The 27,519-nt window shown below is 33.3% G+C and overlaps 1 protein-coding gene across 6 annotated transcripts in view; it reads right to left on the reverse strand.

Moving 5' to 3' along the window:
* for (foraging) overlaps positions 1-27,519 on the reverse strand; it is a 132,559-nt gene that overhangs the window by 13,183 nt on the left and 91,857 nt on the right. For 3 of the 6 annotated variants that reach the window (XM_008198924.3, XM_015982583.2, XM_015982584.2), the window contains exon 3: positions 15,886-16,052. In XM_008198924.3, the coding sequence (XP_008197146.1) occupies positions 15,886-16,052 (167 nt within the window). Of the gene's footprint in view, positions 1-8,014; positions 8,859-13,785; positions 13,918-15,885; positions 16,053-21,633; positions 22,028-25,318; positions 25,477-27,519 lie in introns of those variants that run through there. The other 3 variants (XM_008198925.3, XM_008198922.3, XM_015982582.2) reach the window with 3 other exon arrangements.

Genomic DNA, 27,519 nt, shown 5'->3' on the forward strand with positions numbered 1-27,519 from the left:
CGTTGAGGAAAAGTTACCTCAAGCTACTAAAGTAAGTATATGATAAACTGAGAAATGAAAAATCTGAAAAGTGCATTTCTCACTTTTCAAGAGCAAAGTAGAATACAAAAAAAAAAATAAAATGCAATAAAGATATAGTTAAAACTGCTATTTTCTGCTTATAAGTAGGTTTTATGTAATTTAACAGTGGCAATATCTAGAATTTTTTATTAGGCCAATTAGCAGTGACAAATACATTTGCATAAATCGAAGTAATGCCAGAAGTCCGATGTTTAATTTAAATAAAATTCTTAGCTGCTATGACACTCCACTAGGTTTTGTTTCTTATTAATTATTATTTCAGGTAGTTGATAATTTAAATTTTATTTATAAAATTTATAAATTTATTTTATTTTTTATATATTCTTTTTCTGGAAACGTAAAGTAACGATAATAATTAATTCTCACTACTTGCTTACTTCCTAAGGGCTCAGTTTGTTAAATCGGCTTCCTAAGAGAAAAATTAAATCCAGACAAACCAAAATTTAACAGGTAAAAAACAAGATCGCACGAAATAAGCTGAACATAGGCGTCAACAAATCTTTGATTTATTATTCTGTCTCTAGTTTTCATTACACTTGAAAATAATTAGGTGACTTTGTTAAAAAAAAGATTGATTTTCGAACAATTAAAGCTCAATATGGACTGTCCCAACTCGCTGGAACATATGCACTGAAAAAAATTTGGTAATTTATTAGCGAAACAGTTTTTTCCACACCAGGAAATTGCTTTTACATTTCGTTGGGTAAAAAGTTACTAAAATAAATGTGTTGTGCGTTATTTCCTTAATGGCGTTTTCAAGGATAACTCAAGCAAATAATTTTGTAGATGTTGGATGGAGAAATTCTTGTTATCGCAGTATCTCCGCATAATGTGGAAACTTGTTATCCAGTAGTTAAGCCTTACTTTATCGTGATTTTTTGACAAGTCAAATAATTACCAGTCATTGTAATTTCTTACACCGATTTATTAAAGTTTATGTATTTTAAAGTTGAACAAAACGGCCGTAGGTTTTTTCCTTTAAAGCCAATGAGTCCGAACAGAACAGTTCCGAGTTTAATTTAAATAAAATTCTTGCAAAGCTATGACTTTCCATTAAGTAAATTATTTCTTATTAATTATTATTTAAGATAGTTGATGCAATAAGATATGTTGTTTTGTGAAGTAACGATAAACCAAAATTTAATAGGAAAAAAAAAACAAAATCGTATGAAACGTGTTAAAAGCCGAAAAATAAAGATGCGAAATTACAGTTTTTGTCTTTAGTTTTGAAATTCATTCGCCAATTTTTATCTTCAAAAATCAACAACTGTACGTTGAGGAAAAGTTACCTCAAGCTACTAAAGTAAGTATATGATAAACTGAGAAATGAAAAATCTGAAAAGTGCATTTCTCACTTTTCAAGAGCAAAGTAGAATACAAAAAAAAAAATAAAATGCAATAAAGATATAGTTAAAACTGCTATTTTCTGCTTATAAGTAGGTTTTATGTAATTTAACAGTGGCAATATCTAGAATTTTTTATTAGGCCAATTAGCAGTGACAAATACATTTGCATAAATCGAAGTAATGCCAGAAGTCCGATGTTTAATTTAAATAAAATTCTTAGCTGCTATGACACTCCACTAGGTTTTGTTTCTTATTAATTATTATTTCAGGTAGTTGATAATTTAAATTTTATTTATAAAATTTATAACTTTATTTTATTTTTTATATACTCTTTTTCGGGAAACGTAAAGTAACGATAATAATAATTAATTCTCATTACTTGCTTACTTCCTAAGGGTTCAGTTTGCTAAATCGGCTTCCTAAGAGAAAAATTAAATCCAGACAAACCAAAATTTAACAGGTAAAAAACAAGATCGCACGAAATAAGCTGAACATAGGCGTCAACAAATCTTTGATTTATTATTCTGTCTCTAGTTTTCATTACACTTGAAAATAATTAGGTGACTTTGTTAAAAAAAAGATTGATTTTCGAACAATTAAAGCTCAATATGGACTGTCCCAGCTCGCTGGAACATATGCATTGGAAAAAAATTGGTAATTTATTAGCAAAACAGTTTTTCCACACCAGGAAATTGCTTTTACATTTCGTTGGGTAAAAAATTACTAAAATAAATGTGTTGTGTGTTATTTCCTTAACGGCGTTTTCAAGGATAACTCAAGCAAATAATTTTGTAGATGTTGGATGAAGAAATTGTTGTTATCGCAGTATCTCCGCATAATGTTGAAACTTGTCCAGTAGTTAAGCCTTAGTTTATCGTGATTTTTTGACAAGTCAAATAATTCCCAGTCATTGTAATTTCTTTCACCGATTTATTAAAGTTTATGTATTTTAAAGTTGAGCTAAATTGAACAAAACGGCCGTAGATTTTTTCCTTTAAGGCCAATGAGTCCGAACAGAACAGTTCCGAGTTTAATTTAAATAAAATTCTTGCAAAGCTATGACTTTCCATTAAGTAAATTATTTCTTATTAATTATTATTTAAGATAGTTGATGCAATAAGATATGTTGTTTTGTGAAGTAACGATAAACCAAAATTTAATAGGAAAAAAAAAACAAAATCGTATGAAACGTGTTAAAAGCCGAAAAATAAAGACGCGAAATTACAGTTTTTGTCTTTAGTTTTGAAATTCATTCGCCACTTTTTATCTTCAAAAATCAACAACTGTACGTTGAGGAAAAATTACCTCAAGCTACTAAAGTAAGTATATGATAAACTGAGAAATGAAAAATCTGAAAAGTGCATTTCTCACTTTTCAAGAGCAAAGTAGAATACAAAAAAAATAATAAAATGTAATAAAGATATAGCTAAAACTGCTATTTTCTGCTTATAAGTAGGTTTTATGTAATTTAACAGTGGCATTATCTAGAATTTTTTATTAGGCCAATTAGCAGTGACAAATACATTTGCATAAATCGAAGTAATGCCAGAAGTCCGATGTTTAATTTAAATAAAATTCTTAGCTGCTATGACACTCCACTAGGTTTTGTTTCTTATTAATTATTATTTCAGGTAGTTGATAATTTAAATTTTATTTATAAAATTTATAAATTTATTTTATTTTTTATATATTCTTTTTCGGGAAACGTAAAGTAACGATAATAATAATTAATTCTCATTACTTGCTTACTTCCTAAGGGCTCAGTTTGTTAAATCGGCTTCCTAAGAGAAAAATTAAATCCAGACAAACCAAAATTTAACAGGTAAAAAACAAGATCGCACGAAATAAGCTGAACATAGGCGTCAACAAATCTTTGATTTATTATTCTGTCTCTAGTTTTCATTACACTTGAAAATAATTAGGTGACTTTGTTAAAAAAAAGATTGATTTTCGAACAATTAAAGCTCAATATGGACTGGAACATATGCACTGAAAAAAATTGGTAATATATTAGTAAAACAGTTTTTTCCACACCAGGAAATTGCTTTTACATTTCGTTGGGTAAAAAATTACTAAAATAAATGTGTTGTGCGTTATTTCTTTAATGGCGTTTTCAAGGATAACTCAAGCAAATAATTTTGTAGATTTTGTTGGATGGAGAAATTGTTGTTATCGCAGTATCTCTGCATAATGTTGAAACTTGTCCAGTAGTTAAGCCTTACTTTTGACAACTCAAATAATTCCCAGTCATTGTAATTTCTTACAGCGATTTATTAAAGCTTTTTGCAGCTCAAATCGAACGAAATCGCCTGGTATTTGTTGCGGTTGTTGCGTAACTTATTAGATTGGTATCTTTATTCATATCAAGATTAATATTCAGGTTTTGTGCCGATTTTACTTTTAATTGGAGATTTATTTATTTAAATCTTTGTCCAACATTTATGATTCATTAAGTGACTTCATTCTCGTCTGCCTCTAGTTTTATTGACTTCGTCAAACATTCTCTGAAATAATAAATAACCAGTTATTCCCAACAGTACCAACAAATCATTTTTTGTGTCTCTCTGACCATGCTCTTTGTTGAAAGCCTGAAAATTTATTATCGATACCGTTTTGAACAGTATGGTTGTAAAACAGTTTTAGAAATAATTTATATCTCGAAGCTCGTGGTGACATTGTTAATGATACGGCGATAAATATGCCACCGCCTACGCACACACATTGTTCATATGTGTAAGCAAATAATTTCTTTATTTTCTCCCATCCGGTTACTCTTTTAAATAGACTGGTCTACCGCCATAAATTACGTCCTTTGAATGATAATTACACCTCTACAAAGATGAAATTGGCAACAAGAAACATTCTTTCATGAGCCAATGAATAATAATTATTACCTGCAATCAGAACCGTTTTTTGAGAAAGTGCTAAAATTTTAATTGTTGTAGCAGATGCCGTGCAAGACTTTACGACGCGATAAAGTTCGGGAAATGGGGGAAAACATTTTCTCTAATTGATTATTCAAATCACATTGTCATCTCCGTGCACTTTCTCGCACTCCTGCTGAATAAAAATCGCTAATTTCCCGTTGACATTGCGACCTCTCGTCCACGAAGCCCATCACAAGTTAATGGTGCTCCTCCAGACCTCCGCTCTTAAAAATCAGCCTCTCGCCGCCAGCCAACTTGTACTTGTACACCACATCCTTGTTTATTTGTACGGCGGCGTATTTAACGATTATGTTGTGTGCTGTTGCTGCCGGTGCTCCGCCAAGAAATTACTTACATTTTAACCGACTGATATTTATACGAGTCGCCGGCTGAGCTGTATGATAGATGGGCCGGTTCGATAATACGCAGGATGGCGACGGAGTGCGTTTTTCATCCTGTCGTCAGGAGACTTCAATCGGCGATCAAGCGCCGAACATGCCAAGGTTCGCAGAGATTGGTTTGATGCTTCATTTAAATAAAAGTCCAGCTGTCGCCACAATAAATTACTCAAACTCGAGTCTTTTCCGATATTAACAGCACGAGAACTCGTGTTTCTTTGTTGCATTTTTATTCTGTAAACGTAAAGTAACGGCATGCTTGGTACTCCTGGATTCTCAATCACAGCTTAATTTTCAATTTAGAGTTTCTGAACCAGTTATTTTAAAATAACAGTTGTTGGCTGTTATTAATTTCACATTTGTTTGTAGCACTTGAGTAATTACGTGATTTTAACAAATTGGTACACGGCGTGTGACCAAAATAAACACCTACATTAGTTGTAATTACTTGCGTAAAACGCTTGTCCCAATTTTATATTTTTGATTTATAAGAGAAAACATCCATAAATACGCTGAATTTAACAAAGAAAGAGCCAAATAGACCGAATAAATGTGTCGAAATATCGGGAAAAAAAACGAGAAATTCAAAAAAATCAATCGCTAATTTTTATTTTCATGAATCAAAGACAATAGATTAAATAAAGGTAAGTACATTGAGGAAGAATAGAAAATGATAAATTAAGAAATGAAAATTCTTGACGCGTGTCACTTTGGTAGTTTTACTTTTCACGAGGAAAGTAAAATGCAATGAAGGAAAAGCCCAAAGTGAATTTGTTGAACTGCTATTTTCTTATAAGTATGTATTATGTATTTTAAAGTTAAGCTAAATTGAATAAAACGGCTGTAGATTTTTTCCTGTAAGGCCAATGAGTCCGAACAGAAATACGTTAGCAGAGAAGTTCGAGTTTAATTTAAATAAAATTCTTGCAAAGCTATGACTTTCCATTAAGTAAATTATTTCTTACTAATTATTATTTAAGACAGTTGATGCAATAAGATATGTTGTTTTATTTTTTTTTACAATTTTTTTCTGGAAACGTGAAGTAACAATAAACCAAAATTTAACAGGAAAAAAACAAAATCGCACGAAACGTGTTAAAAGTCTAAAAACAAAGACGCGAAATTGCAGTTTTTGTCTTTAGTTTTGAAATTCATTCGCCACTTTTTATCTTCAAAAATCAACAACTGTACATTGAGGAAAAATTACCCCAAGCTACTAAAGCAAAGTATATGATAAACTGAGAAATGAAAATTCTGAAAAGTGCATTTCTCACTTTTCAAGAGCAAAGTAAAATACAAAAAAATAATAAAATGCAATAAAGATATAGCTAAAACTGTTATTTTCTGGTTATAAGTAGGTTTTATGTAATTTAACAATGGCATTATCTAGAATTTTTTATAAGGCCAATTAGCAGTGACAAATACATTTGCATAAATCGAAGTTATGCCAGAAGTCCGATGTTTAATTTAAATAAAATTCTTACCTGCTATGACACTCCACTAGGTTTTGTTTCGTATTAATTATTATTTCAGGTAGTTGATAATTTAAATTTTATTTATAAAATTTATAAATTTATTTCATTTTTTATATATTCTTTTTCTGGAAACGTAAAGTAACGATAATAATAATTAATTCTCATTACTTGCTTACTTCCTAAGGGCTCAGTTTGTTAAATCGAGAAAAATTAAATCCAGACAAACCAAAATTTAACAGGTAAAAAACAAGATCGCACGAAATAAGCTGATATGTCGAACATAGGCGCCAACAAATCTTTGATTTATTATTCTGTCTCTAGTTTTCATTACATTCACAAACTTTTATTTTATTTTCAAATCCATTAATCCATTTATCAGAAGAAAAAATATATTTGAAATATCACCTCAAGAGTCTCATAATTATGCCTTTTTGAACATTTAATTAAATCTTTTTTCAAGAAAGTAAGCCGAACGAATAAACATATTCCAAATGACAATTTTAAACACCCTGTATATTTGAAAATAATTTTAGGTGTTGGAGGGGGATAGAAATATGGCTTTTGTGAAAAAAAATATTTTTCAATTATTTTTGAAGGTCAATAATAATGAATAGGGACAGCCTGAATAAATACATCTTCAAAATTTTTTTGGAAACAATATCCTCAAAATTTATCCGCAATTAAATACTTATAAACTGATTACGTGATCAAATTGGACAAATCAGGTGCTTTCATCCACGAAATTAACTTTAAAAAAAATATTTTTAAAGATCAATAATAATAAATACAGACAGCCTGCATAAATACACATTGAGAATTTTTTGGAAACAATATCCTTAAATTTAATCCGCAATTAAATGCTTGATTAACTGATCATGTGAGCAAATTAAACAAATTAGGTGCTTTCATTCACGTATTTAATTAAAAAAATATTTTTAAAGGTCAATAATAATGAATAGGGACAGCCTGTATAAATACACCTTCAAATTTTTTTGGAAACAATATCCCCAAATTTAATCCGCAATTAAATGCTTGATTAACTGATCATGTGACCAAATTGAACAAATCAGGTGCTTTGATTCACGAAATTAACTTTAAAAAAATATTTTTAAAGGTCAATAATAATGAATAGACACAGCTTGTATAAATACACATTGAAATTTTTTTTGGAAACAATATCCTCAAATTTAATCCGCAATTAAATGCTTGATTAACTGATCATGTGACCAAATTGAACAAATCAGGTGCTTTCATTCACGAAATTAACTTTTGATAGCGCATTAAATTTTAATTGTGCTTTCTATACAAATTGTACTCTATTTAAAAAAAAAAACTACTAGTAGTACTATTTATAAGTCTTCCGTAAAAAATATATTGTAATTTTGTGACTAAAATGGGTGTAAAATGGGAAAAGGAAGGAACAATCGTATTACAAAAAAAAAGATAAAGGTAGGGACTTCCGCCACAAATAGCCAGAGAGAGTGTTTCATTTTGTTAAATTATCTTTGTTCATCGCTATGTAAGTTCTGAGTGCAACAAAACAAATAAGAAGTAAGTGTCCTGTATCGTAAAATTCTGCATTTGGTGTAAGGTCTCCAAATGTCATTATAACGCCACCTCTCGCATCATCCATCTCCCAGCCCACAATTTTTCCAACCTGCCGCCACACCCACACCCACAATCCCCGGATAAATATTCCGCGCAGGCACGGCATGCGTCTCTCCAGACGAGCCAGAGCACGTAGGCCGACCTTTCGCCAAATACCAGCACGCCTCCGAAAAACTCACCCGAATCTTTGTTCTTGATGACCTCTTCGCCGGCACACTGCAAGTTGCCGGTGCGCCGCCTCCTCACCGCGTACGTATGCACAGGGACGATCAGTTTCGGACGCGGAATCAGAAAATCACTGTTTTGCGCTTCGAGCACTTGCGCTTTTGCGCCACTTTTGTACAAATTGTACGCACTAGAACGCTCGTCACTGACTTCCGACGGCGACGGCGTGAGGTTCCTTGGAGGTATCCTCTGGCGCGGCTTCTTGGGCAGGTCCTCGCCCTTGATCAGCACGCTGTCAGTTAAAATGTACTTGTTCTGGTCATCAATCCATTGGCTGATTCTTTGCCCAGGCTCGGCCTCCTCTTCTTCGGTAAACCGAACCGACTTGATTTGCTTCTCTAGATCGTTAACCACGTTTTTGAGATTCTGGGCCAGTTTAGTTCTAGGTTTAGGTTTTGGTTTATCTTCCGTTTCTTTAAAACTGCGACTCTTCTGAATCTTGGCTTGCGAAGGCAGGTAATAATTCGGGACTGTGTTATTGTTAATCCTCGCTAAACACTTCTCGCTGTGATATTTGGGCTTCTCCTCTTTTTTGATGGGTTGTGTGTACAGTTCCTCCTGTGCTAGGTCATCTAGCACCTTCTGGTAATGCCCCAGTTTTGAGGAAATCGTTCCTTCGCTGTACTTGTCCCAAGAATTGGACCCAGAACTGTTAGTTGACGATAAATTCCGCTGGGTGTCTTCCCAGTTTGCCTCATACTGGCGTCCCCTGATGTCGTTCGAAATGTCCATTTCTAGCCAAGCGGGATCGTTGATCACCGCCTTGCCCGGGTAATGTTTGATCTTCATTGTGTTCTGCTGAAGAAATTTGCGTGAAGGACGCTGCTACTGGCCCATTTTCCGGTCCAATGACACACTTTCTTTTCCGATTGGCCAATTTGTATATTAAACGGAAAATTCTAATTTTACCATTAATTAACTCGCTTAATTAAATTTTGCCAATTTTCTAATGGCCAAGAAAGGTGGTTACGTAACGGTCTAATTTCCATTTCGATTAAATAAGTGGAGCGTTTAGAGCGATAACTGCCCTAATTATGTTAATTCAATGATAGGAATTATAATAGGGATCACGTATCATTAAAGGTTGACATAATGACCAGTTATTTTTTTGTGATCTATTTACTTTACGACTTGTGGGAGACACTGAAAGTAAAAGTTCGAATGCTAATTTGTGTTTCTGGAAATGTCTCTGGTTGGCATTGATTTTTGTTGAATTGTTATCGAAAAGTGGCTCAAATTTAATAAGAGAAGTGCACTTTTCACGCCCGATATTGATTTAATAGGCACTTAAGTCCATCGTTAGTGTTGAAAGTGCTTTCAATAGCCGGAATAAGTCTTTTGAGAGGTGACCGGTGGTTTTTTTCCGCCAAAGACGGCAATTTTATTGTAAAACCATCGTTCAAAACGGCGATATTTCCAGTCTGTTTCGTTCGAAACTCGTTTCCTTTTGCTGCAAGAAAACCAATGGCCAAGTGGCTCTAAATTTTCATTCGAGTGCAGGTCATAAAAGCATAATTACGCTCATGAAAGTCAATTTACTGCACAAGGCGAGAAAATAAAGAAATTACGTTTTTTATTTAGCACATGGCACTTTTATTACCACGTCATTAACAAGGTATTACTAAAAAAACCCACTCAAATAATTTTTTTAGTCACATAAAGCGGGCTATTACTCAATTGACTTTTGTTCACACTTCAATTAAGCCACCGCCGCTGTTACAAAATAATAATAAAGAAAACATTACCTCATACGTACTATTAATAATAACATGAAATGAAGCGGATTTTCATAAACAAGTTGCCGCAAGCCCGAAATTATTTTTGCGATATTTTCGTGCCATCCATTAGTGGCTAATAATAATAATTAAATTCATTTGGGATTTATGTAACTTGTCCTTTCGTTTTTAAACTAAATTTTGTAGAAAAACTTGTTAAAAATTGACCTCAGTTATGTAAGTTGTAAATAACGGAGGCAATTAAAGTGGCATTAGTGTTTGTTGGTTCATTAGGTTAATTCTGGGGCAATTAAATAAAATTCTGTCTTTGATGGGGCCTAGGGCCGCTTCCAATAAACTCAGCAATAAAACGAAGCAGCAGATCAGGAGAAAATCTATTCCAGACACACTATACCGTTTTAGAGATTTTTTTGAAAATTTTTGGATTCGCACCTGTCACTTAAAAAATCGGTAACTATCTTAGTTTTTGAGATTTGGAATTAATATTTGGAGAATTAAAAGAAAAAGCCTATATCTGTCCTCCAGTGTGTTCAAAATTAGAAAAGGAATTAATAAACTCAAAATTTTTAAGTTTAAGTTTGGACAACTTCAAGTACCCATAACTTAATTTTTTCAAAAGGAAAGTCCCAATTTTTATTTTACTGGATGAAAGAGAATTTTTTTCTGCATCGATTTGTATTAGCATTCCCTATACCTATCTGTGATAATTTTCGAGTTATGTTGTTTTTTTTTGACATTGTAGAAAATTTTGTACTAACCACAGCTCTCTTTACGTAGTAGGCCATAAAAACATTTGTGATTAAACAAACGACAAACTCTGTTCAAAATTGTGTTGTCCTTTATCTTGTAAAAACAAAATAAATGATTGTTGGTTTAAAAAATTTTAATTTCTCACATTTTTTCCATGACAACCTTTGAGAAAAGGTTTATTTTTTTAGAAATTTGAAAAAAACAGACAAAAGATCAAGGCTTTCTCTTTCAAATGGGTTATAAGATATTTCCAAATTTTGAAAAATGGCAGAGTTATCGATTTTTGAACTGAAAAGTGCAAATTTTAAAAAAAATAAAAACCCTCAACTAATCCAAAAACACATTAAAAATATAGTTTTCCATTTAAAATATGGAAGTTGATAGTGACTTCCGGTATAACCGAAAGTGTCACCATCTTGAAAATATTTTCATTGAGCAGAATCTAAGAAATTATGGTTGTATAAAAATTTTCAGATGACTATCTTTATTAGAACCACCAACACTTCTAATCAGGGGTTTAGATGGACACCCTGTATTGTGATTGTAAATTAGGCTCAATAAACATTGAGAGAAAAAACGGGCGTCTGGGCCATAAAATCGCATAATTACATTAAAAATTGTTTACATTTCGCTAAATGCGGGTTAAAATTTCCAAAAAATTCGTTTGAGATTCAGTTTTTTGTGTCAGGACCTCGTCTCTTTAAACCCAGAACGCCTCATTAGCACATCACTTTCCATCAAACAAGGTCAAAACCGCCAAACGCATTCCTGGGACGCGAAAACCAACTCTGTAAACCGATTCCTCATCGAAATCGCCTTTCACTATTACCACAAGCGGCCCATTGGACAATTGAACAATACCTCGTCCAGAAATCCTGGAGGTAAACGAGCGCAAGATTGCAATTTAATCGTTTTTACAACAATTAACTGCGCATACTTTCGCCGTGACATTTACCAGAGCAAACAACAGCACAAAGGAAACCACCATTTTTCGAGTGTTGTTTGGCTGGACGACAACTAGAGCATGAACCGGGTTGTGTAACGACAGCTTTGGTAACATTACGCGAAGACGATCCACAAGAAATTGAAAGTTTTTTTTCCCTTATGAACATCTGGAACTTGGCTGATCTCATCGGTGGTCATAAACTGGGTCAAATGGTTTTCTCAGTGGCGAGTCTAATCAGTTCCGTTCCCGTTCGAGACAATCAAATTTCGAAAAAACGCACTTGACACCTTTACGAAAATTCCGGCCGACAAGAATTTACCTGTCTTGCTGTGATTTAATTTTTCCTTCCGAGCGACCTTTCTTTGTGTTTTGGTTACTTATCGCCGCATTGTTTCACTTTGGAGGTCTACGACCGCTTTAAGAATGAATCAATCTTTGTTCTTATCAAAGGATTCTTACGACGGCGTTTTCAACAATATTTCTAATGGTTATTGATCGTGAATGATCGATTTGTCACGACATTATCACATTTATAACTGTTTCAAATTTATAGAGATAACGCAACCCGAAATAAATCACTTCTTGATACCAAAATATTTAAATTGGAGCGAAGCTGTTTTGCACATTTTTTAGGTAAAAACAGATGTCGACAGTCAAATTGCCAGATGCTAATAATTTGCAAGAAACAAGAAAAATAAATAATGTTCGTAAATTAATTAATGTAAACTTTAATTACGACCAGAAGTTAAATTAATTGAGTGTTAATTCAACGATCTAGTTACTAAATTGAAGGAAAGGAACTAATTATCGTAATAGATATATGTTTGTATTTTATTTATTTCAAAATAAAAACAAAAACACAATTAATTCTGAAGTAAGTTTTATCAAAATTAGAAAATACTCGTAAAATAAAAAAGTGCAATAAAAATGTCAATTGTAACTCTTGAATATTCAATAAAATAAATAAATATGTATGTAATAATTAAAAAAATTAACATACAGGGTGGTCCAGCTTAGCCATCGTCTTTTATAGCTAAGTTTTTAGTAAAGTTTTATTATTTAAACTTTAGGATAAGCAAAATAAAAGGCACTAAACTTTAAAAAGTTTGAAAATAGAATGTAGTAATTCAGTACAACGTAATATCATCAAAAAAGTACTGTTTTTATTTTTTATTTATTTTTAAAACTATATATACCGATTTTTTTTGGTTTTATTTTTTTAACATTAACACTTTAACCGATTTGAAAAAAAAATTAGGGACATGTAAGAAGCTAAAAAGATATCCTAATTAGTAAAAAAAATTATTATTTGCCATTAAAAAAATGGATATTACGATGTCATAATTTTTTGGGACACTCTGTATAATCAAAAATATTTGCATGAAATGTGTCCTAAAGTGTAAATAACATCTACAAATATCAAAGTTACAATTTAATAAAACTGAGCTTCAGAAGACGGGAGTTTGGCTGGACCACCCTGTAGATTGAGAATATCTAGTATTAGCCACATTTGTGAGCGATTTATGTGTTTTAAATTATAAAAATCTGCAGTTATCCCAAAAATTTAAATTAAAGCGAATTTATTGCATTATTCATGTCAGCCATTAATTCTGTTAGCTTTAGAAACCAAGCAATTTCATTATTTAAATCTGGTTTCGATTTTTCTAAAACTGAAAATATCGCCAAAAATGTTAATGGAAACATTTCTAACGAACAAATAACATTTCATTAATAAAAATACTGATAAGAGGCAAGTACGTAGCAAGTACTATTTTTACTTATCATAATGCAGTTTTGTTTATTTTTTGAGGATTTTTAAAATCACGAAAGATAACCTTGGTATCAATTTCTGGCTCACATTTCGACCATTTACAATTCCAATTAAAAAAAACACTTTTGAAAATTTCCAGCTCATTTCCTCCCTTACGACACAAACCGGAAAACCGTCCAATCACCAGTGCGTGCGTCAACAAACCGAGAAAAACCACCTCAAGGCCGCCTTAAACCGCCAATTTCGCAATTTTGGGCCTAACCTCGGCAGCTAACAGTTAAAGAAAGTAACTCCAAATCAGATAACAACCGGCAAAATCGCAATACTTTCTAATCGTTCCCCAAAACTACATACGAAACTGGTTCTATTGAACAAATTGGCCGTTTTTTACTGAAACGGATTCACTGTAATTTTTCGCACGAACACCGGTGGCCCCGATACTTTCACTCGGTTTGAAAAACGGGCGAAAATGTGTCACTTCCGGATTTTTCCGGGCCTGGCAGCAGCTCCACCAAATCTTACACTTTGTGATGGAAATGTCTTCAGACGCGGAACTACATTTCACGTTTTCGTTGCACGAGGTCGACGGTGAAGGGGCCGAACGCGAAACCGTCGCCTTCGAGATGTGGACGTTGACTGAGAGCGGCAGCAGGAAATTGCAGGAAAGTAGGGAGACGGCTGAAAACACAGCCTTCGGTGATGGGTGATGCGGCCTGACGGCGCGCAGGATTTGCAGGATTTATACCAATGTGCCAAAATAATTGCAGGATTTTCAGCAATTTGGCCGAGAGAGAAATTTATTTTCCCCATTGTGATGTAAAAATTTGTACGAACAATGCCAGTGTTCACTCAATAAACCAAAAAGTAAAGAAAAACTTGCTTTTTATCATAATTGCAAAGTGGAGAAGCTAATGACAATAATATCGGAGGAAGTCTTCAAGGAACAATTCGTGTTATTACAACTAACTTCCTTTGTTGCATATCAGACAAAAACGGTGCTTTTGTTTGGAATTCTTTCCACTTTTTTGGATTAATTCCACAACTCTCACTAGTATTATTTGGCTCTTAGGTTCTTGATCTTGTGCAAAAAATCTGACCAATTAATCAGGCAAAAATTAATGAACTGGAAACGTTGTGTGAATGCTTTGTTTATTCGTTTCTCTTTTCTTTGCTTGGTAACACTTACAGCATACTTGGCGAATAAAGTACCTTAGGCTGAAAAGAAATTGTGGAAAAAAACTTGACTAGTTTAATTAGAAAGATTTATTATAAAGTGAAAACAATTTTCCGTTCTAATTACAAAAAAATCACTCAAGACTGCCTTATCACAAGCAAACATCCAAGCGACAAGGATAGTTACTCTTTCACCTTATTTTTTGTTCTATTTTTAAATTCTTTTCATTAAACAGTTTGTTCATAAAGATGCACGATTTCTAACCTTTTACAGGACATAAAAACCAAGAAGCCAAGACCAATAACCACAAATCTGAATTCCAAGACGAGTTTCTAATTTATTTCCTTCCAAGTAGTAAAAAATCTGCATAAGTGACAATCAAATACCACAGAGAGATTATTATTTTGTTGACCATCTTCGCAAATACCAATCCCATTGTTAGCGCACAAAATTGCCCAAATCAGCTGTAATTTATTACACGCGGTTCCAGGGAAATAAAGAAATTATTTTCTTTTGCGAGCAATGTAGACGGTGCTTTTATCATTATCACATCATTACAATGTCGCCACAGATTCTCGGATATCATTAAACGTTTTTAAAGTCGATGGGAACGATCGTACGGCTCTTCGTAATTACCAAAAAAATTATTCAGGTCTTGTGTTTCTCCAGTGTCAATAAAAAATATAAATAGAAAACGAAAATAAACTCATCTTCAAACCTATCCAAATACGATCGGTCACACGCAATTCAACAAAGAAATTTCGCTGAAAGCGCCGTGTTAATTTCGGATAATTACGGATAAATGAAAGTAGTATTAAGAGAGGTCATATGGTAATTTATTCAGACTTTAAGCCCAGACCTACGCGCGGAGGAATAAATCTATTTATATAAATTGAAGTCATTGTACAGACTTTTAAGTGCAAGAAAAGGTACATGGGGGCTCCCGGAAATCCGTTTTTATTGTCCAATAAAATCAATTTAACTGTCAGTTAACTAAAAGTGTAACAAATAATGCCAATGATTCGCCTTGACATTAAAAAAATCGTCAAAACTGGAAAAAACTGGAAATAGTGACTAACACATGCACTGTGGGTGTTAAAACTTTTGATAGTTTTTAACAAAACTAAGTAAACACCCCGTCAACGTGACTAAAGCAGTGAAAGTAATTATATTCCTGCGTTCGCGTGAAAGATCAAGGCTGGTGCACATGGCAACAGGATCAGAAATTCGCAACTATTAGCAAAAAATCGCGTTTTACGATAAAAATCCTTGAAAGTATCCCCGTCTGGGCTACAAAATTAGCAACCCCCCACTCAACTTTCATTAATACTGATAATTCCCCGTCGTCTTGATCGCCAAAAGGTCAACAACATTCGTAATTCGCGGCTTGACCACGACCGTAGACAACACGTCAAGCACGCGCGCGTGTAACTGGTTGCATAACTCACCTTCCAGGACGTAGACTATGCTCCCGACGTCCCCTTCCTTGATGATAAGACTTCCGGCCGTGTACGCTTCCGGGTACATGCAATCGACGATTTCCTTGATTTGGGTGCTTTCCAAATTTTTCATGAAGTCGTTGTCCAAAATTGCAGCTTTGATGAGTTCGCGAGAACTGTAAATAAAAACAAAAATCAATTCCGGTTTGTTGGAAAAAATCGCAAATCGGTTTAATTTTACGATTCGTGTTTTGCGCCGTTAAAAAGGAACAAATCCCTTGAAAGTGTTAAAACCACAGCTTTAACGTCCAATTAACTGTGGCAATTAGCAATTCTTGTTAAACTTTAATGCTATAAATGCGATCGTAAATAATTATGAAATATGCACATGTTGGTACTTGTTTGACTGCAGAATTATACACACATTTGCATGTTTTAATAAAAAATGTGCATGACAGTGTTTGTTTTAACAGATGATCGATAGTCGCAAAAATTTCCACGATTTGTTTCGTCCTTAAAAATCTGCAAACATTTATTAAAAGCAGAAATGTGAAATATACATTCCGAAAAGTTTTGGTCCACGATTTCTCCATCTGTCACAAGTCAGACATATCACATAAATAAAAAGTCAACCTGTTGTCAAATAAGTGTCACATAAATCAACTTCTTTAATTACGTGGAGCGAAAGAAATGTGTATGGATCGAAAGTTTAAGGCACAAGAAATATATTTTGTAATGTACCAGTTTACGAATATATTTTTGTCGAAATTATACGGTCGTGGTAAAGTAATAAGCACTTCCACAATTGAAACCATTATTATCGACTTTAAAACAAACAAATTCGGAAAAACGACGGTAATAATGTGCGTGACTGCGGCAATTTTTGCGAAAATTAATTCGGACACGAACTGGTAAATAAGTCATTTAGTAAAAGGGGAAATATTTATTTTTCGTCTAGTTATATTATAATTTACAAATTTGCATTACAAACCGCCAGAAAAAAATTACAAAATAATGGCGAAAATAAGTGGTTTAGCTATAATTTCGACCGCAATTTATTTATTATATGAGGAGCAAAAAAAAAAGACTAAATCAGGAAAAATAGCAATGGCTTCCAACTTAGTTGATGAATAAAATGATGAAAATCCCAAAAATTGAATTCAATAACTTTTTACATTGTTTCGTTTAAAAAAAAATCTGATTTTCATTTATCTTCCTATTTAATTATTATTTCCAATAAAGGATCAAAAAACGCTAAAAATAGCAATGATTGTAAACACCACTTAGAAGCGATTAATAAAACCGGAATCTAAGCATAAAACGAGTCTCTAATAAAACAAAATGCCTACATTAAAAACACAATGTAATTTCATGTAATTAGTAAATTTGTCATTGAAATATAATTGAAAAGATCAATTACAAAATGCTGGGTTTGTCAGTGAAATACAATAAATTCTGCTGAGACATTACCTGATTTTTTTTTTTTAATTTAGTAACTATATTTGATGTATTTTTGTATTTCTTTCCACAATACAAATGTATCCAATTGTGAAAATTGTCTCAAAGACGCTACAATTCTCTGCCGAATTGTTTTGTAACTGTCCGAGTTACTGGATTATTTAAAGCTCAATTAACAGCTACTTGTTATGGTAGTCAGTGTAGAGCTGTTAGGTATCAACCACCACCAAAAATACAAGCTTCCTTACATGTCGTACAATTGTCCGAACCAGTTCGAGCGCCAAACCGGTGATTTATTTCTGATTACAGTTCAGTGATTTATGTAAATCAATACAATTCTATTTTATGTTACTTTTCGGCCCGGAGGTATTTACTAGAACCTGATTTTGGACGACCAATTTGTAAACAAAAAAAGAGTTATAGACACTACAAATGCCTCATTTATGTCACACTGGTAAGCGATATCGAAATAATTCCCCAGTCGGTCTTAAATTCGAAAATTTGAAAAAATCCCTTATGTGGCGAAGTGAATGTGATTTATCACACGCACCGACAACGTATCGAATTAACATCGAAACTACATAGCCATAAATCATAAAAACTAATAAGCAAATTAAAAATATAATAACAATAAATAAGAATGTCGATAAAGGATGTCATAATCTCCGCTCCGAAAAGCGCGACGTGTTGATACAACAGCATCAGGACGAGGAGTAAACAAGCAACAATGGTTCTAATGCCTTGTATACGATTCAATTAATCATAAAACGAGCGCTGAATGGAGCAGATATCGGAAAATCTAACAAAACTGGTCGTCGGCCAATTACGAACCGATAGATTTATCACCGATGTCGGCGCCTTTGTGTGAATTCTTCATCTGACAACGCTCATGAATATCAATGCCCAGGTTCCCGGTCATAAAATTGCGCTCACGCACTCGCTAATCATTTTATCTGAACACGATCGCACCCACTTGGCCCGATCCGAAAATGATCGCATCACGATCACGTTGCAGGAAAGCGACCGAAAGCGTAACTATTTCGAAAACGAGCAGCTCGGAAAACAGCCGAGGCATTAATGTAACATCCAAGCTCAAGAACTGATACTTTTACTGCTATCTAAAAAATCATCAACAATTTAGGCTAAAAATTAAACGAATTGTTTCAGGTATTACAATAATACTTTCATGTTTTGTATTTTTTTCAAGAATTTGACTATTGACTGATATGTCCATTCAAGAGAAAAACGGAAAAAAAATCAGTTATTATTATTAGATTTTCTGGTTTTGCTCCTTTTTCTTTACTTTTATTTAGATGACAAAGTATCAGTCCTTGTTAGTCACCGCTCAAAATACAATACAAAAGTCCATCTAAGCGCCAGAAAACTAAGTTATTTACGTAGTTTCAAATTTCAAAACAGAAATAGTGTTTTTTTTTTCAATTTTGATTTTATTTTTTATCTCTATAGGTTACGTTTCAAATGGCAAGTTAATGTCGAATTAACTCTTAAATTCGCTCTCTGTAAACCGGTCCTGAGTGTTTTAGCTCTGTTTGAGCCAAAAATTCAGTTACTTTAAGAGTTTTACTCAAAAGAAGCAGAAAAGATTAAAAAAATATATAAACCGAGAGAAACAATACACATACACAGAAAAATAATTAAAAAAAATAGTTTAAAATCGTTCATCATTTACATGATTACAGCCATTTTTGAGAGATTCCTTCAGTTTAAAAATGAATATATTACAGTAAAACCTCTCAACAACGGACACCAATGGGGAATTTTTTAATGTCCATTGTTGAGAGGTGTCCACTAATGGGAGCTGAAAAACTTTAATATACGTTTTGTTACGTTCCTACAATAATGTCCGTTGTGAAGAGGTGTCCGTTACTCGGAAGTGTCCCTTAAGAGAGGTTTCACTGTATCAGGATATATCGTCAGAAAATCGGCAAATTAAAAAAAAATTACACAAAAAAATAAACGGATTGTTTCAGATCTAATAGTTCCGTTCTTTATTAATTAGAGTAATATTATTTACGTAGTTCAAGTTTAAAAACAGAATGTGTGTTTTTTTTTAATTTTCATTTTACTTTTTTCCTCTATAGGTTATGTTTCAAAAATTCAGTTACTTCAAGAGTTTTACTCAAAAAAATCAGAAAAGATTAAAAAAAGAAAATATAGAAACCGAGAGAAACAATAAAAATATACAAATAAAAAAATATAGTTTAGAATCGTTCATCATTTACGTGATTACAGCCATTTCTGAGAAATTCTCTCATTTTAAAAATGAATAAAATACAGTAAAACCTCTCATCAACGGACACCGAAGAGGAATTTTTAATTGTCCGTTGTTGAGAGGTGTCCACTAATGGGAGGTAAAAAACTAATATATGTTTAATTACGTTCCTACAAAAATGTCCGTTGTGAAGAAGTGTCCGTTGTTCGGAGGTGTCATTGTATCAGGATATTTCGCCAAAAAAAATCGGAAAATTAAAAAAAAATAGATTTTACGCAAAAAAATAAACGGATTGTTTCAGTTTTTTATTAGATTGTTATCATTGGAACATTGAAAAATAGTAGTCTAACATTTAGTCACTTCTTGAAGAAATTCTGCTATGTCCACTCAACGAAAAAGGCTGAGAAAATCAGTTGTTATTATTATATTTCCCCTTCTTACTATTTTTTTTAACTTTTCCTTAGATGACAAAGATATTATCAATTAAATTTGAGTTCACGGTATTTAAAAAATCCTCGTAAATCACCGCTAAAAACATATTAAAGCAATATTTCATCAACTTTGAAACTACAAAGTGGTAAATACAATATAAAAGTTGAACCAAAAGCCAGAACTGAAGCTATTTACCTTCGAGGTAAGAAATCAGTGTCCAATATCTATTATAAATAATTCAAAGAAAATGAAACTTAAAAATTTCAAAACAGAAACGTATTTTTTTTATTAGATTTTTTTTACCTCTCTCAACCAACTTTGAGTATTTTAGCTCTTGTTTGAGCCAAAAAGTGAGTGATTCCAAGAGTTTTCCCCAAAAGAAGGCAAATATATTTAAAAAAAAAACAAAAATATAGAAACAATAAACATACCAACACAAAAAAATAAACAATTATGTTATAAAAACACCCAACGATTTAACATCATTTACGTGACTTCAGCCAATTCTGAGAGATTTTCTCATTTTAAAAATGAAACATAATATTAACACATTTTGCCAAAAAAATCTAATTAAGGGGAGGTTCTCAAACAAATGTCCGACAGGCTAAAAAAAATAGGTAGCATTGCTTGTGACGCTAGTTTTTGAAACAGTAAATGAATCTTTTGATAAAAAACAATTAAAATATAATGATTTCAATGTTCGATGTTCCAAAGGTTGTCAACAAATTATACGTAGTATACGTAGGTATACGACTGAATTATTCCTTCAGATAACTTAATGGATTTAGGTGTTCTAGATAAATCGGACATTAAGCTTCTCACTTTTTCTCCACAACTTTATCATTAATTATAATTATTATCGCTACTTATTTAAATATTTTTCCAATAATTTTAAAGCGAAGTGTGTGTTTGAGACGATAAAACGGCAACAGCAATTTTTCAATTTGATTTAAAGCACAGCATACCCTCAATTTTTATTTCAAAACTGCACTTTTACGATCAAGCAAATTGAATTCGAGTTACGATACGGTAATCGCCTCTCGCACAACCCTTTCATTTTCCGTTTTATGCAAATTACCGAACTTGAATCACCCATTATTAAGCGCCATAATCCATTTTTCCCGGCCGTAAACCCAAAAATGCCGATCAAAAACAGTAGTAAATTTTTATGTGAACGGCGATATTTCGTCACTTAAAATATATCTTCGTTAAGTTTTATCGCCAGCGATTTTTAATAGACCTTTGGATTTTATTGCCCGAATAGCGTAGTTAAATGAACGGAATTTTAGACCAAACCTCATAAAAGATAAAAGTCACACTAGAATTGAGGAGATTTCGTTTTAATTTGGTACTTTTCTCCGGTTGTTTGTCTAATAGTGTCATCAAATAAAATAAAGCGGCCGAAAATTTTATCTTATCTTAATAGCAAGGTGGGCCGGTCGTAAACAAGCCACCGCCATTTTGAATTTGGCGTGCATTTTGTGAATATCGTGGACACGTAACACTTTTACAAATGTTGAAAGAGCCACGCCTGAAACTGTCGTCAGCATCCTTGAAGAATAAATTGGCGTACGCAATGAAAAATATTAAAAACGTGTAACTAAATAAGTGTTTTTCGCTCACGAAGCACTCACGTCGCCGATTTCGGGATTTTCTTGATCTGTAAATCCCCGAACTCGTCGTTGAGCGGCTCCGCACTGATGGCCTGCCGCTTGGTCCTGGGCTTCCCATCGCCCAGAGTCAGCTGCTTGGTGATGATTTTCTGGGTGATCGGTTTTACCACCTGTCGGAACTTATCAATCTCGTTGTGCAAGTGCTTGATGATGGCGTCCTTGTCGTCCAGCTCCTTCTCCAGGAGCGCGATCGTCTCCTCCTTCAGGCTCAGCTCGCGCGTCTTGTCCTCCAGCATCTTCTTCAGGCTCTGCACGACCTCCGCTTCGCTGGGCGGCATCTCGCTGTGGTACTTCCGACGCGTTAGCACTTTGCTGATGAAGTTGTAGCAACTCATAGGTCCATTTTAAGCACACACTGCCGGAAACCGAAATTTCGGGACGTTACGCAAAGTACCATGACCCTCTTTTGCGCGAAATTATTCTCCCAACGCACACACACACCGATAATTACGCGAGGGAATTTCGCAATGAATTTTAAGCTTCGGACGAATGTCAGTGACGCGAGAAATGCGACGGACGTGTCCTTGAAAAGATGGGCAAATGTTTGGTTTTTTCGTTTGGGTTTGTTAGAGACAATTAGATGATTTGGCGAGCTTCCGAATTAACAAACTTAGGCCCATATAGAAAAGAAAGTGAGTCTGGATTAAGTCATAACCTTAGTATTGAGGTTGAATTATATAATTATTAATTAAATATGGCGTTCAGTCATAAATGTTTATAAGTTTTTTTCGATCATAGAACAGGTGAGGTCAATAGAAACGACACGTAAAAATGTGTTGAAACAGTCGTTTTGTACGAACAGTGTGGTAATTTCAAGTGTACGCAGTAACAATTAGCTAAATTATAACAATTATAACTGCTTTCCGGTAAAAATGGTGTGTTTACACAAATTGTTGGTATTTTTTGAACCGAAAGTTCAAAACAAGTTTTAATCAAGGTTTAACAAGCTTTTATTTGAACTTGTGTCAGTCCATAAGCGTACCGTTTGATACACTTGTACACAAAAGAAAATTTCGTGAAAAAATTGTTTCTTATATATCAATAAATAATGTCTTTCCGACCTTCACTGGAAATTTTTCGCTCTGAGTTTCGTCCGAAAAAAAATGGTATTTTCAACGTAATCAAAAAAATTTTCGGCGAAAAAACGTCCGCAAAAGATTCTCAGTTCAGTAGTGAAAGCAGAAATAACGTTTTACTAATTAAAAGCTTGTAAACTTTAAAGTCGGTTGCATTTAAATATCTTCAATTTGGTGTTATTACCTATTATTAATTGGAGAATTCGGGTAAAACTGTGTTAACCGTGTTAAAAAAAGTTTTTCCAAAAAAAATTGCTAAAACTAAAAAGACAAAGTGCTCTTTTTTTCTCAAAATACGTCTAAAAAAGCCATAAACAAATTAAAAACTGAAGTTACTACAAAACTTGGCTCATTTAAAAAAAATCATCAGAAATAAGTAAAAAGCTCATAAAATTTGGTCAAAAGTAGTGTTTTTTACCATTTTACCTTCAAGAAAATGTTTAACCTAAGTCTACAAATTTTTTTTAAACCAAAAATTGTCTAAAATTACATTATTTGAAAGTCTATTGCAATTAAATGCCTTCAATCTGATGATATTAATATTAATTAGCAAATTCGGACAAAACTGTGTCAAGTCCGTTTTAGAAAAAAAAAGTATTTTTATAGAAAAATTCAGCTAAAACTTCATAAAAAACCACCGAATTAGATCGAAATTGCTTTTAATCTTTTACTTAAATTGTTGGTTTTTGGACCAAATGCTGCCTTTTTTTCTCAAAATACGTCCATAAATGCCATAAATGAATTAGAAACTGAAGTTACTTTGCCTGTTCTACGAGATTTGGCTCATTTTTGAAAAAACAATCACCAAAAATAAGTATAAAGCTCATAAAATTTGGTCGAAAATAGTGTTTTTACCATTTTCAAACCTTCAAGAAAATGTTTGACCTAAGTCTCCGATTTTTTTTTGAGACTAAAAACTCACCAAATATAGTCTAAAATTACATTATTTTACAGTCGATTTAATTAAATGTCTTGAATCTGGTGATATTATTATTAATTTATTACTAAATTCGAGTAAAACTGTGTTAAGTCGTTTTAGAACAAAAACAGGTATTTTTTTCCAAAAAAATTAACCAAAACTTCAAGAAAAACCACAAAATTAGATCGAATTTGCTTTTAATATCTTACACTAGAATTGTTTTTTTGGACCAAAACTACCTTTTTTTTCAAAATAGGTCTAAAAATGCCATGAACAAATTAGAAACTGAAGTACTTTTACAAGATTTGGCTCATTTTTGAAGAAAAATCACCAAAAATAAGTATAAAGCTCATAAAATTCGGTCGAAAATAGTATTTTTACCATTTTAAAACCGTCAAGAAAATGTTTGACCTAAATCTTCGATTTTTTTCTGAGACCAAAAACTCACCAAATTACATTATTTTAAAATCGATTGCAATTAAATGTCTTCAATCTGGTGATAATTATTGATTAGCAAATTCGGGCAAAACTGCGTTAAGTCCGTTTTAGAAAGGGTGTATTTTCCAGAAAAATTTAGGTAGAACTTCATGAAAAACCCCCAAATTTGATCGAAATTGCTTTTAATTTCCTCCTGGTTTTTGGCCCAGAAGCACCTTTTTTTAAAATACGTCTAAAAACGACAAAAAAAATAGAAACTGACGTTCCTTTACCTGATCTAGAAAATTTGGCTCATTTTTGAAAAAAAATTCATCAAAAATCTCATAAAGTTTGGTCGAAAATAGTGTTTTTACCATTTTCAAACCTTCAAGAAATTACATTACTTTTGCATTTTACACATAATTTCGCTAAAAACAAGCCGAAAAAGCACGGAATTACATCGAAAATGGTGTTATGCTTCATAATCGTGCATGAGCTAAACTTTTTAAATCGAAAAATCACTAAAAGTTTCACTGAGCCTCTGGTAATTTTTTTATATAATTAAGAGGCCATTTTACCAAAAAACAGACGACACTTTGTTCATTGGATCGGTTTATTGACTTGTCCATGTGTGGAACAACGCCAGAAGAGTTCTTAATAAGAGCAATAAAATTAAATTAACATTGAAAACCAGGCGGGCCTCTGGAACTACGTAGGCGTTCCATCTACCATTTTCTTTTGCGAGCTAATCTTTCCATCTCCGAACAATTACAACTCTTTCCGTGTAAATCGCCCGAATTTCACCATTGTAAACAACGCGAAAACACGCCAAGTGCCATAAATACACGCCGTAATCATCTCATTAGCGCAATTTTCACTAAACCCACCGAAAAAACCTCGAGCTGACCACAAACTAGTTTCCCGGCCAAACCATAAAATGTTCGATTAAATTGAGTGCTAATAAACGTCCTGACATATCCTAATTGGCCGAGTTTGGCTCAAATCATCCCGATTTTTTAAAGTCACTAATTTGGCCGAGTGTAATTTATGCTAATACACTAAAATTTGTCAAACACCAAAGGTGAGCGCACTAGCATTCGTCCGGACGCGAAATCACATGATTCTCATTGCAATTATGAGGCTAATTCGAAGGCCGGCTATTTGCGACCCTCAATTAGCCCCGGGTTTCGGAAAATTGGTGGTACGTGGCGTAACGTCGCAGAAAAGGCCCTACCGTCACTGGGTCCAAGCACTTCACTCAACACACGAAGGATTCTAAACCGTTCGAGTGCGGACATGAAACTAAACTCACTTCCATTCGGAGCGATTTACACGGCTTGAGGAGCGCGGAGGTGGATTTTACCATTGCTTGGAAAAATGTCAAAAGGAAGACACAGCGAGCTGGTCCCTAAACAAACCGCTGGGGCACTTATCTGGTCCAGAACCGGACGATGTTGCACGCTTGATGCAGATTTTGAAATACTGCGGACTGTCTTGTCTTTATTTATTTAATTACGATGGTAATAAAGCCAATTCAAGTGCGTGTGTGCGGATGTTGTTACGTATAGCCGAGGAAAATTGCTCTTGATTATAAAGTTTGCTAGATTCAGATTGAGCGAGATAAACTTCGTTCATTATTTCTTGAATAGGATTTGCATAAGTGTTTTATTATGCAGCATCGATCTTCGGGATTCTTGCACGGCTTCCGCCGATGATTAATGAACAAACACCTTATGTAAGCGCGTAAAATAAACACCATTTATTTCAAAAAACGGGCATTTCTCTTGCTGCCGACTGTACCACTTGTTGGTGTTTTAGGCACGCAACAAGTGTGAATAAGGGTTTTAGAAATTCCAAGTTCGCGCGATTGTGAAATAGCAAAAATGATGGACAACGGGCCAAAATGTAGGAGTGGAAGTGACACATAATGGAGGTGGTTAAAATTAGGCTACCTAATAATATTCCGCAATTTCGTTGGGGCCAGATGCTGGTTTATGGTTTCCGAAAACGAGCAAGAAAAGTGACGCGCATTATGAATAATTTCCATTGTTATTCTCTTTAAGTAACTTGACAGGCTATCATTTAGTGAATGTGAGATGCAACTCCACAATACATGTAATTGATGTGATGATTATTGCGCTTGAAGGGCGTAAAATGTTACTTGCACTACCCGCAGCGCATAATAACTGACATTTGAATCTTGTTCAATATCTAATAATTTGTGGTACATTTGGGAGAAATAAATTATCACTTGTTTGATAAGTAATTCCGCAAAGCATGGATTGTTGTAACAAGTGCTCGAATAAATACGTAAAAGCGATTGCCGCGGTTTTGGAATCAAAAAAAATAAAATAAAATAAAAATTAAAAGATTTAAGCATAGAGGGAGAAACTTATGGAGGGAGCATAAGCGAGAAATTTTTTGACCTTTTCAAAAAGTGCGCTCTAACTTTCTGCCGCACTTAAAATTTTAAATCAGTGATGTAGTCAACATATTTTAATTTTGGGGGCAGCTCACTATTGTCAAAATACTCTTAATTAAAAACACTAACCGTTAGTACTAACAGTTGACACTATAACTTGCAACTATTAGGTACTTCAAAGTTAAAACTGACATACTATATTAAAAAAAAACTGTTCAAAACAAAAAGAACCCAAATAATCTGACGGCATAGAATCCATGATACGCCTATGGTATCTGCTGATTTGGCACCTTCTCTCCACAAGTTTCTCCCTCCACGAATTCAAATGATACCAAGTTGCGAGTTTTGTTATACAATCTTTTTGTTATACCACTTTCTTCATTAGTTTTAATAAATTTTAAAGTAGGGAACAAAAAATATTAGGATATTCTCGTAAAATTTTCAACAGCAGAAAGCAAAAACATAAAACTGGACAAAGCTGCTTTGTTCTAGGACCTTTATTTGAGTTATAGATTTTTTTTTTAGTAAAATAAAAATAAAATTTCTCTGTAATAACGTAAAACTTGACCTGAAGCGATACGCTAGATAATTTGAAGCAAATTCCGATAGGTTCTATAACAATAAGGGTTGGTTTATAGAAAACTTCCATTAAATTTTAATTCGTTGTTAAAAATTAACAACGCGACTGGACCAATCGAGTTGCTTCAATTTGGTCATGTGATCAGTTAATACCGCATTTAGTTGCAGATTAAATTAATGACACTTCTATAAACCGATCCTAAAGGTCAGTTTATAGAAGCGTCATTAATTTAATGCGCAATTAAATGCGTGACTAACTAATCACGTGACCAAATTGAACAAATGTGATTGATTCGTTCGCGTTGTTAACTTTTAACAACGAATTAAATTTTAAAAGCGCAATGCGCAATTAATTGCGTGATTAACTATCACGTGAGAATATTGAACAGAAATGATTGGTTTATTCGTGTCAACAAACAACTGGACCAACCAAA

This window comes from Tribolium castaneum, chromosome 6 (assembly GCF_031307605.1).
Source record: "Tribolium castaneum strain GA2 chromosome 6, icTriCast1.1, whole genome shotgun sequence".
NCBI classification, from domain to species: domain Eukaryota; kingdom Metazoa; phylum Arthropoda; class Insecta; order Coleoptera; family Tenebrionidae; genus Tribolium; species Tribolium castaneum.